The sequence below is a fragment of the Vanacampus margaritifer genome, chromosome 1 (genome assembly GCF_051991255.1).
Source record: "Vanacampus margaritifer isolate UIUO_Vmar chromosome 1, RoL_Vmar_1.0, whole genome shotgun sequence".
NCBI classification, from domain to species: Eukaryota; Metazoa; Chordata; class Actinopteri; order Syngnathiformes; family Syngnathidae; genus Vanacampus; species Vanacampus margaritifer.
Genome location: NC_135432.1, coordinates 19,532,871 through 19,545,921, shown reverse-complemented (window position 1 = coordinate 19,545,921; position 13,051 = coordinate 19,532,871). Strand labels below are relative to the sequence as shown.

General features: G+C 40.6%; 1 protein-coding gene across 1 annotated transcript in view; it reads left to right on the top strand.

Annotated features, from left to right (window-relative positions):
• LOC144060901 (nociceptin receptor-like) overlaps positions 1-12,681 on the top strand; it is a 51,755-nt gene extending 39,074 nt beyond the window's left edge. The window contains exon 6 of the mRNA XM_077580830.1: positions 8,458-12,681. Within this exon, the coding sequence (XP_077436956.1) occupies positions 8,458-8,993 (536 nt within the window). The 3' untranslated portion in view covers positions 8,994-12,681. The remainder of the gene's footprint in view (positions 1-8,457) is intronic.
• The last annotated feature ends 370 nt before the right edge of the window (positions 12,682-13,051 follow it).

The window sequence follows — 13,051 nt, the reverse complement described above, 5'->3', positions numbered from 1 at the left end:
TATCAAATCAATCATCTGTATTACCTTTGCCACTGATGCCCAAAGTGCCCCTTTGTCCATTTATTTATTTATCTATCTATTTTACATATTTTTTTAAATAGTTTGTGAAAGTAGTTTTGTTTCCTTTCAAAACTTAAATTCAGCAACATAATTTACTTTATTATTATTATTACGTTATCCTTGGATGACGTCATTCTACGAGACGCGCCCCATTCTGCCAGGTCGCTCGCCACTACACCTGCGGTCGTTAAATTGGTCTCTCCGTTTGTATTTACGTAGTCTCACTAACAGTAAACAAAAGCCAAGGTCATAGAATGCAGAAAACTCAAGCAAAACGAATGCCTTAATTTGATAGGTCTTGTCGACGTGATCACAGAGCATGTTGCGTGCTAGCCTAGCTTCAATTGAAATGTAGTGACACAAGTTGTAATCAGTCTCGCAACTACGATGAAGTCTGACATTGGGGCGCAGTTGGTTCTGAAGACGCGGGGAAGATGTTTCAGTTTCATAAAGACCACAATCCTTCCCATCCACGTTCGCCGCGGCAAAAATCCCCCGTAAAACTAACGTTCCTCTTCCATTGGGACGGGCTTCTTGCTCCAACTACTGATGCGTTTAAGGTACACAAAACATGTCGGAATTTGTACCTCTCGCTCAGAATTTTAATAAACTCTTCCTGAAGACTCCAACTTGTATCATGTACACAATGATAGTTGAATTGAAATATACTTCAAAATATAAGTGGAAATTTCTACATGATCTTTGTTTTTATTTTAACTAACAGCTCGTTTCTGGGGGGTTGCGGTCAGAGTAAGGTCCTAATAAGAAACAGGTAGAAGTGTGTTCATAAATTAGGCTGACAATGAAGAACCAAAAAAGAAGAAGAAAAGAACAACAACAATCACAGCGTTTTATCAAAAACAAACAATGTAGCTTGCTGATATGTGGCAGTTACAGCAATTGTTGGGTACAGTCCCAATAATTAAATATTAACATCTACACCTGCAGACAAATAATAAAAGGCATTTGCTCTCACCTGAATCAAGCTAAATGTAAAGTAAGACATTTTTTATTCTACTTGCACTATAGGAAAATCCTAATTGTAAATGCAGATTGCAAATGTCTTATTTTGATTTAACATGATATCAAGATAAGTCTGATTTTATGAAGTACTGCAGAAATCTAACATTTACTACAGAATGGCTGAAGTTCTAACCATTTAAGAATAATAAGGCCTCTAAATGATTGATTATAAAAATAGTTATAGATTATTTAATCGATGAAATGTCGATTCATCAATTGATTATTGCGCCTCTAATTTCAACTAGACATTTTTAGTGCATTGCTGTGCAACAGTGGAATGAATGTTGACTAAAGAACTTGTGGTTCTGCATCGATCCAGTTGAAGCCTGCAGCAACCTTGACAGGTTTTAAATTTGGACTCCAGCAATTCTCTTCCTCTGACCAAGTCTGATCTTTCTTTATCTTCTTTTTTGTCCTACGCGTTGTCCTTCCTCATTTCATTTCTGCATCACTTCATCTCATTTTTATCTCCCTTTTTATGCCGTAGCATGATTCCCTCTCCTGCTTCCTGTCTCAATCAGAACCTCACACTCCTTTTCTTTCCATCCCTTACTTTCTCATTCATCTCTTCTTTCCCTCCTTTAATCATTTCAACTTCCCCCGTCCTGCTCTTTTTTCGATATATCTCGCCAACGAACCTATTTTCCTCTTCTCATTTTATTATTATTTCGCTCATAACTTTTCTTTCCTTTTCCCGTCATTGGTGCCCAAATGCATTCTCGTTTCATTTGATCTTCATTTGATTGTTTGTTTGTTTTTCTGTTGTCATCATCTCCACTGATCACTTAAGACTTTGATATTATTTACTTAATATTGAATCATTTCACTGTCATTTGGTTTGCATTTCTTTCAAGTCAAGACATACTTTTATCATGTCACTCATTTCAAGATGAAATAATTCCTCTTTCATTTTGTCTCTTCGGGCTCTATAGTCTTGCCCAGTGCAAGTCTAGTATAATGCACGGACGAACCGTGTGCATAGGTGGACTTTCCTTTGTTTTGGTATTTTTGCAGTTAGCAGAACAGTTAGAAACGTCTGATTTGCGCTGTTGTGGGCGTGCCGTGAACACGGCCGACTCGCTTTGCGTCCAAGGAAAGGGGATCCTCTCATTCCCTTTAAATTCAGGGTGAAAGAGGTGCACAGAGTCCTTGCAGAAAATCGAAACAGGCGTTTACAAGAAAGCGCAAGCAGACCACCATGGGTGGATGATGTAAAGTTAGTTCAGTCTTTTCTTATCAACTGGTTTAACCCACTTGTTCTGTTTAAAAATGCTGGTTTAATCTCGTGTTGACTTTTCTTTGGTAAAAATAATTCAAAATTAAAATCAACAAAGTTTGCGACTTAAAATTATTATAATTTTTTTTTAAACACCTTACATCTGTTGCGTTACAGTGTTGTAAGATGGCAGGGCTTCTTATCCGGACATTTGTCAGGAAGCAATATGCAGTGATTGGAGTGAACAGCCATGCCCGAGGACACCTGTTGAGTTGAGTTATAGAAGCTTGTACCGATCCATGAATAAGAAATATGATGGCAGTGACATCACCTTGTTTGCTTTGGGTACCCATTCAGTTGCATGCACTGATGCTGAAACTTACCATATTGGGGTTATTATAGAAACATACTCAATGACAAACTTATATACACACAATAAACAGTGCGATTTCATATTTTGATAACGACAGTTTTGAGTTATAATATTTAATACTTAGCCATTGACATCACCAATGAGGAGTTTAATCTTTTTCTTCTCCCTGCTATTTAAAATATTTAACATTTTAATGTGTATGTGTCTGTGTGCAGTATCATCACAACAAACAACCGAAATAAATCAATCAATAAATAACCCATCCCCCCTTGACTTAATGAATGGCATTTCAGTTGGAAAATGCATCACTGCAACAATGGCGAGGCCCAGTAACACAGCAATTGTCGGAAGAGATGAAGTGGAAGGGGACAATTAACATTTAGGAAGGTGAGACATTCCGAAAGAATGATTGCCACTAAAAGCTATTGAGTGAATGACCTTTTCTTCTGCTGCTATTCAACATCCGGCAATTGACTTCCTGCAGGCAGGTTTAAAGCTGACGCAGCTGATGACTACAAACTGAACGAATGAAAAAATTTAATTGTACTGTGCACTTAGTCATTGTGTGCAGGGAAGATGTGAGCACAAGATCACATGGAAATAGAAGTAAACTGTTTCAGTGTTAAATTGCCAACGTGACTACACCTGTAGCAATACAGGCAGTGTTCTGTTCATTCGTTTAACCATGTATTTCTTGTTATCAGCTTGAGCATGTGCTTGTAGTTAATAATATTGCATCAGATTCATATACAGACGCTCCCCAACTTACGAACGAGTTACGTTCCGAGCGATCGTTCGTAAGGTGAATTTGTTCGTAAGTTGCTTCAGTGCTATATTTTGTATTATAATTTATGTTTAAAGAGAATACGTACAGTACTGTACTACGTATGTTAGCGAGAGAGAGCGAGAGACACACACAGTATGTACATGTACATAATAAGATAAATAAAATGAAGTTTAACTTACTTTTGGAAGATGTACTCGATGCTTAAGGATTTGATGGAGGAGGAAGAGGAGGATTTTATATCATGAGAGGTTCTTCGTCGTCGCTGGAATGGGCTTCAAAAGTTACTTCCTCCTCCGTAACTTCAATGTAGGAAGAAGTTGAGGGTCGCGGAGAAGAAGATGAGGGTTGATGAGTATCTTCCTTGGAGGATTTACTAGAAACTGGCCGAAAGAAGCCATCTAACTACGATTGCACAGTTTTCTTCTTTCTTCATCATAAATGATGCGGTAGCACTGTATGGCATCATTCAATTGATTTGCAACCTTTGTGCAACGTTCAATATTTGGGTCTTGCTGCTCGAAGAGTGCGATGGCTTTATCTATGAGCGACAGGCGTTTCTTCTTCTTCCTCCTCCTCCTCGACACGTTGCTGAGCCTCCAATGCTGGGTGAGCTCTCACAGCGCCAAGCGTCGGTATTAGCGGCGGAAAGAAGCACTACAGTACTCGGAAAAAGGTGCGCAATAAAAAATCTAACTTACAGCATCTCTTTCCGAACATTTTTTGACATGCGCGCAGACATGTTCGTATGTACCGTTGTTCGTAACACGAATGTTCGTAAGTAGGGGAGCGTCTGTAGCGCTTTTCTAGACACTCAAAGACGCTTTACAATGGAACGGATACATTATTGGTGCGCTCACACATTCACACTCTCGTGGTGGTGAGCTACTTAAGTAGCCACAGGTGCCCTGGGGCAGGCTGACGGAAGCGTGGGTGCCAGTGTGCGCCTATGGCCCCGCCGAGCGCCACCAAACATTCGCACCTTCCATACAACAGTGTGAGTAGCACTGGAGGCGATGTGTGTGAAGTGCCTTGCCTAAGGACACAACGACTTGGGGAGAGCAGGGATCGACCAGCCGACCTTCTGGTTACTGAACGACCGTCTCTACACCCTGAGCCACGGCCGCCACATGAGTGAAGTCAGTGCATCGATGAGTTGTCAGACAATGAATGTAATGAGATGACATTGAAATTCCCAGCGATAGATGAAAGTATCGGCAACATGTCGAAAGTGTGAGGAAAAGCAGAGAAAATGAGACAGAAGGGAATCATATGATGGATACGTGATGCGTGGTGGAAGGAAGCATCGCTTGAGGCTCAAGTGTCAAAGAAAACTAGGGTAGAAACAAACACGTTTACAGACCATCAACCCCCAACCAAGGCTTGGATGTTTTGTTAATTATCTACATTAGTAATACATAATTAGACATTTGGACATTTGTTGAGCTTACATAGAGTATGGGAGGTTCCCCCCCCAAAAAATCGAGAGGGGTGTTATCACCTGGCAGGCCATGATTATTAAATCAAATAATTGTTATATTTGCTTTACACTTTGATCCTGAAGTCTTAATTTGGGTGACCTCCTTTTAGCTTTTGAAATCTCAGATGCTCGATAGTTAGTCAGCCAGTTATTGATTTCGCAGGTGACAAATGTCTTGGTTAAGGTCTGCTCTGTCTGCATGTCGTGCTCCTTTTTCTCCTTATCAGTCTGTCGCCTCAGACACATTAGTCTCAGACTGCAGCCTCTAAATTAAAAGCAATAAAGCTGCCGTCTCATCTTCTGTCATGGTCCCTCGACGCACACGTCATCTTTTTGTCCCTCCGCCGTCAAGTGCCATTACACATGCATATATTCCCCTCCTTTTCGTTTCGCCCGCCTTTCAATATTAGCGTCGCTGCCTAATCACATTCCTTATTTGCATTTTTCATGTGCTCTTCATATATGCAAATATCATCCACATTGTGCATTACAAAGAAGGTTTTGATTGTGTTTATGAGGCAATATTTAACTCACAATCAATTGAGTCAAAGCACAGACGTGACATGTTTGCCCTCCCATATATCTGCTCAAAAGTGTCCTCGGGTCTGATTCCTTCAATCAAATGGTATGGACGCCATACAGCATTTGGGGACTATTTTAGAATGGCAAGGTCATTTAGCAGAACTACATACATCAACACTTCCCATAAAACACATGCTCGTGTTGTAGTCAAGACCACATCAACCGAGACCAAGACATTATCAGGACAAGACATTTGGAAGTTGACACCAAGACTAATATCAAAGAAAAAACACCCCTAAAAAAAACTTTATTTTTTTCGTCTTTGAAATAGTACACCGGGAAGGCAGCACAAAACCTGCATTCTGCGTTTTACACTGACCACAGGTCTCGACTGATCTTGAATAAAAATCCTAATCCTAATAAGTAAAATGCCTTTGATTCTGAAACAAAGGCCGAGATCTTTAAGAAAGTGGTCTTGAGACCGGTCTCGAGACTTATCTCAAGAACTACACTAGAACATGCTAATGACAGTACAGTGGTACCTTGACTACATTCTGTGATCAACCTCGTAAGTTAATATACTTGTGTATCAAATCAATATTCCCAATTCAGAATTCAATTTGCAGACCTCTCTAGTGGGGTATATTCCACAGAGGAGGCGGGACTTCAGATTTTCTGGTTTTCACACATCAGCTTTGTTTCCGTTTCCTGTTTGCGACATGTGGGCCGCGTCCCAGTTCTTGCGCTTCCGCCTTTGTGCCCCTCGGTTGTGCGTTCCCGTCGACGGGTGCGAGTGTGTAGTGTGTCTGTCTCAGTTGTTCGAAGCCTTTCATAGAGTTGGGGGGGCGCAGGGGTGGCGGTGCAAGTGTTGGAACGCGGTCATCAGTGTCCAGAAACGGCGCTGATGTATGAAACCTGGAAGTCGGAAGTCTGTGGCATCTACCCCGTTGTCCAGGCTTGAAGGGTCCTATCCTTCCACAGATCTTCAATATGATTTAGATCAGAACTCATAGAAGGCCACTTCAGAATCATCTGTTTTGCTGCTAGCCATTTGGAGTATTTTTAGATGTGTGTTTTTGGTCATTATTCTGATGCAAAACCTATGAACCAAGACCGACCAAGCTTTTTGATACGGGGCAGCACACTTCTCCAGAGAATACCTTGGCACCTTGTGCCAGATGCTGTAATGCACAGCTAGAACAAAACAGAGGAGAACGTCCTCCAATAATTATGACCACATAGGTCGTTTTGAAAAGGTACCAAATTACAACCAAGTGTTACGTGTTTTATTTTAGCGACCTCTATCAGCCATGTTAAATAGCGCAAAAATACAAAACTGAGATTCAAACCCGATGCGTCTGGTCGTAAGGCGAATGTTTATGTAACTGAGCTATTTGTCCAGTGATTGTTTTAATTTTGAATACATATCTTCTTAGTGTTGACTACATGTTTTGTAATGGTGTACAACCTCACTGTGCCCTTTTGTAATCTCAACCATTAGTGTCCCATGTAAAGACGTAATGTGTACTGTACAGCCTCACTGTAAGCCTCATTCTAACACCAACCGTGTCCATGAAGTCAAATTGACATACATGTCAACACTAAAAATGAACACTAAGATGCACTGGACTGTCAGCTCAGTAAGTCAGACGTTAGTCTCCTGACTAGTATTTTTTCGCTATTTAACATGGCCGATAGAGGTCGCTAAACTACAATACGTGACACTTAGTCGTATATTGCTGCATGGTGAAAAGACCAATATGGTCGTTTTTGTTGGAGGACTTGTTGAAACAGAGCCTCCTTCGTGTTTCACAGTACGGACAGAGTTCTTTTCTTCTCATTGTGCTTTATTTTTGAGTGTGAACATTGCCAAAAACTTCAGTTTTTTTCTCATCTGTCCATAGGATGTTCTCCCAAAAGTTTTGTGGCTTGTCAATGTACAGTTTGGTCAATTCCAGACTCAACATTTTTATGGCTTATTTTCAACAGTGTTGTCATTTTTTAATCATCTCCCATGAAGTCCATTTTGGCTGAAACCACAATGGATTGTGGGATCTGACACTGATGCACCTTCACATTGGGGTTGACCTTTAATTTCTTATGTTTTGGGCTTTTTTGTTACCATTTGCATTATCAGGCTCTTCAATTTTTCATTAGTTTTCCTTGCCCAAAGAGATTGGCTACAGTAGTGTGGATCTTAAACTTCTGAATAATATAATAATATGCAGCAACGTAGTCACATCAACATCAAACTGCTTGGAGATGGTTGTATCGCGTTTACCTTTAATGTGTTAGTCTGTAATTTTCTATGTAATCTCCTGACACTTTCTCTGGCCGTTCTTTAGTGTGGTAAGAAGAACCATGTCACCTAACATCATAGTGATTACTTGTCACCCGTTAAATAGGCCGACTGACTGATTACAAGTTTGAAGACACCTTTGATACTAATTAGAGGACACACTTTGACTGACCATTTCCCTATGGTCAAATTATTTTCAATCTTTTCTAGAAGTACCATGATTTTTCTTTCTTTCCTTCTTTCCTTCCTTCCTTCCTTCCTTCCTTCCTTCCTTCCTTCCTTCCTTCCTTCCTTCCTTCCTTCCTTCCTTCCTTCCTTCCTTCCTTCCTTCCTTCCTTCCTTCCTTCCTTCCTTCTTTCTTTCTTTAATAACTCTGTTGAGCCACAGTTTCAAAGCAATGTCTGATTTGGTTAATTTTCATTACATTTTCATTCTTACTTTTTTCAGATTCAAGTTATTTCTGTGACCATTGTGGCTTTTTCTTCCATTAACAGAGGGGTACCAACAATTTGGTCCATTTGTGTATTTGTCTATTGGTACATTTCAATAAATGGCTGAACATGCATTGGTGACTGTTGCCTTCCTATTTCTGTCACTCAACTCACTGCTAGTTCCAACATACTGTTAATTTGATGATTTTTCCCATAAATATTTCAGACTTTTTTCTTGTTTCTGTGTCTGTTTTTATCCGTGGATGTAGGTGTCGAGTGCATCGTCGTCCTACCCGAAGAACGAAGTCATGTCTTTGGCACTTGCGTGTTCCTCTTCTCCTTCCTCATCCCCGTGGCCATCATCAGCATCTGCTACAGCTTGATGGTCAAGCGCCTACGCAGCGTTCGCATCCTGTCGGGCTCAAAGGAGAAGGACCGAAACCTGCGGAGGATCACCAGAATGGTTCTGGTGGTGGTGGCGGTGTTTGTGGTGTGCTGGACCCCCATCCAGATCATGGTCCTGGCCCAGTCGCTGGGCTTCAACCTGAGCAGCTTGTCCACCTTGGTCCTCATGCACTTCTGCATTGCTCTGGGCTACGTCAACAGTAGCCTCAACCCCGTTCTCTACGCCTTCCTGGATGAGAACTTCAAGCGCTGCTTCCGAGAGTTCTGCCAGCCTTCGCCGTTCCGTCTCGACACACAGCAGTCGGGCCGGATGAGGAGCATCGCCCGGGAGGTGGCGGCCGCCTACAGCTGCAAGGCCGACGGCGGCGGTCCCGGCGGAGGGACTCCCAATCCCGCGTGACTAGGCGTGGAGCTGCCCCTGGTCGGGGTAGATCCCACACAGAGGGGAGAGACACCGGGTACGGGGAATTCCAACACAGAACTGACTCAGATTACAGCTCTCTAGCGGCACGAGCCCCCCCGCCCGACAACTGTACGACTGGCATGGGCTGGGGGGGAATCTGATGAGGACGATGGTGCAGAAAGGAAAAGAATCTGAGAACACATTGATTTGGGAAGACCCTATGAAGGTTGATTCAGAACAAGAATATAATCTACAGTATGGCGGACATTTGGATCTTAGATGGTGTTTTATTTGTGAGTGGTTACATCTTGATTCTTGGAATGTTCCACAACGTAACAAAGACCACCACTTGTGTCAGGAGAGAAACCCTATTTAGGGTTTATTTTTAAAACCAATTCTCTCGCTAACAAGACCCACTGATTGCATGTCTAGTCAAAGAGGCAAAGACTGGACCTGTATGAGGAAGATGTTCAAACCACTCATTTGGTGCTTTTAAGAAGATTGTATATTGACAATGGAGGTGAAAGGTCCACAGACCGAATCGTTCTGGACTTGTGAAAGGAAGGAACAATGGTGGTAATGCTCATCGGGACGTATAGATTCCCTTTCTTTAATCACTAATGGGTCCACCAGATTCATGTGATCAAGCCTTAAATGGGGATTTGAAATTGGTTGTGAACATTACGATATGTGTGTATATACAGTATATATATGACACAGGATTTGGTGTCTGAAGGCCAGTAATTGGTCGTATGAATGTGACTTAAGATACATGCTTAGAATTACTTAAGAATTCACTAAATTGAAGCAAATGCTGCATTCCATAAAACGGAGAATTCCAAGGTTTCAGACCTCCCACTGGGAAAATTGCAATGGAGAGTGGGGGAATTTATTCCAATGCAGTGCTTTGTCATTATGCATACTGCAAATGTAAAACGCTACTATATATAGACTCTCTTTATTTGTATCAATTGCTTCTCCTTGATATTGTCATTAATAGCAGCCTGTTCTGCATGGAATTTAGTGTTAAGATATGTTGCTATATTCTTTCTGCATGCAGTCATTTGATAATACTGTGTATATATAGACAGTATAAATATTTGTTACTCAACTACATGCTCTCCGTTTTGTTTAAATTTGCTTTACATGGAACATTTGGAATCCTCGGATACCTCGAGATTTTCTGGAATGCAGCATCAGCCCATCCAAACATGGAGCGTGTAGTTGAAACATTTTGTTCACAATTTGGCTTCTTTGGCATAAATGATACAAGCCCAGCATCTTCACAGGTGCTTTGTGAATGCTGCATGGAGGTGATGTGTTGTAATTCGCCGGGTCAAGGGTCACTTTTGAGGCTTGGTTTTTTGGGAAAGCGACACATGAGAAAGGGGTCAGCAAGCTCGGACCCCACTCCAAGGGACAAAGGGGCTCACTCTCTTCTTAGTGTCTTAAAGCTGACATTAACCCTAAAACAGAAACCACAAGGTGTTATCATGATGCTGCACATTTTTTGTTTGATTATGCCAATCCTCCTTTCTACCTGTTTAGGGCTTTAAGGTGAGAGGTGAGCTGCGCCTACAACAGATGCGTTTGCAGTACTAATAACCTCTTTTAATCATGATAATGGCTTTTAGCCACCTGTTACCCTTTAGGGCTCGTATGCTTGACATTGATTGCCAGATGTGATGTAAGAAAATGTTTCCAAGACTTGTTGTATTTAATCACTGTCACATGACCAGGGTTGGATTCACACTATCTGTCCAATGAACCAATTCCAAATGAATGCCTCTGTTTGTTTGTTTTTAACTAATAGTATCTATTTGTGCGTACATTTCAAGTGGCACATATTCAGTCTGTCCTTTACATTAAGTGCTTTTTTTTCTTATTCATGTTGTTTGGGCAGATTGAGCCGATAGGTATCAGATTCGCATATATTTCTTTAAGTCCTGATTCCAAAATGAGGGTGACAGATTCCGAGTGATTTTTTTTCTCATTGTGATGCTATGAAGTATATCCACATCCTGTAACTTGGGAGCAAAAAAAAAAAGAGGTAATTGTGTCACTTGTAGTTTAAATCCAGCCCAGGAGACAGATTGTCCCCAAATTGAAGCAGGGTTTAAAACAATTATTGATAACATTGTTTTTACCATTTTTATTCCAAATCCACAGATGACCGAACCCCTGACTGAGAAATGATTAAAGAGGAGTTCAAATTTAAACGTTCACAGACAGCAGATAACTTCTCCTTTAATCTGTAATTGTGTCTCTAGTTGTGGTGGATTTTTTTTCTTTGGATTCAGTGTGGAGAGGAAAGTACACTTGCCTTAAGGATTGGAATAGTGAAAATATTATTTTAATAAAGAATCAGTGAGATAGTGGAGTAAAACGTTAATGTCGAGTTCTGATAACCATTTCCTGGAGTCCAACTTTTATGATTTTTGCGTATTCCAGCATAATGAGTTTATATAACTGAGATTCTTGATTTTATGGCCACTAGTGAGGAGTCTTTGTCCGTTTGCGACACACAGGCCATGGAGGAATTCCACGAGCCTGCAAGGATTAACGGCATCCATCGGTGTCTCCATGGCAACGGTCAGGACACAGTGGACACAATGATGTGCTTAGCGTTAAAAAAAGAAAAGAAAAAAGTAGTAAGGTTAAATAAAAGTTTTTTTAAAAAAAAAGACACAGACATTGAGTTGAATATGGTGTGTTGTTTGGCTGACTCATCCTTTTGTATGAAATGACAGGTAACCATAGCAACAATGTGGTTCCTCTACCAGTGGATGAAAAGAGTATAAAACAAACAGCAGCCATACACCTGATTATACACTTGAAGGTGAACGCATAAGACAAACATTTTAATCAGAGAATAGCTGTGTAAGGCATTACTACACTTATTGAAAATGTTCTTTTTCTTAAAGGTCACTGTTGTGTAACATTTGGTGTTATTTTTGTTGTTGCTGCGCAAAAAAAAAAAAAAATCTAAAGAGGACATTGATGCCAAGAGGGTGCACACTGCTGCCTAGTCGGTACGGAGTGCTCATTTACTGCCTGTTAAATCCTTGTAGATATTTCGTACCAGCTGTGTAAAGGTATTAACACAGCTCTGACCATCATTTACCTCTGATCTCTCGTTTCTTGGTGTTCTCAGTACGTAGGTTTAAAAATAAAAAAAATAAAAAAAGAAAGAAGTGCGCCTCTCCGAGCAGGAAGGGGCGCTTAAGTGCACCTGACTCCTCTCATCCGTTTACATTTTGCAGACCACATGAATGTTGAGCCAATAACTGTTGAAAATCCAAATGTATAATGAAAAACATATATTGTTGATGTTGCTATTTGATAATTGCTATGAAAATGTTGTGTTGCTTCTGTGTTTTTGCTGTGCAGGAGACACTGGTATGTCTTTGTATCTCAGCTGATTGGAGTAATGACGTCAACACAGTTCTTAGGGCTCAAGTTTTCCCTTCGTGAGACCACATCGTAGTTGAACAAGTACAAAGTGACTTGTGGTACGTATATGGTCATGTGTCCAAGCTGTTTGTTTCACACGACTCCAGGCACAGCTAGGTAGTAACGTGATACTAGCTGGCTTGTCGTCATGGAGAATTTTCTGCTGAAGCTTATACATTTAAATTGTATATATATTTTTTGCACATGGCATTAATAAAGAGATTGATGTTGATGAAGGTTAAGAGAGTGTTTCTGTACGCAGCTGAACATGTAGAAGTACACATCATTACATAATAGTCTATATTGTCGATGTTGGGCGGAATTGTCACATCTCTGAAATCACTACTTTTCAAGAAATAAAAATAAAGAAATAAAGAAACGCCCCCTTGCTTGAATTACTAAATACCACAACTTCATCTTTCATCATTGTGCACCAATATCAACACAATACTACCGCAAAATCATATCCATCTGCTAATTTAATTTTAGGGATTGAGGAGTACTGACATAATGTATTGTGTCCGACCAATAGGCAAGGCAAGGCAGTGTTATTTCTACATTTTATACACAAGGCAACTCGATGTTACGCAAACAATTACACA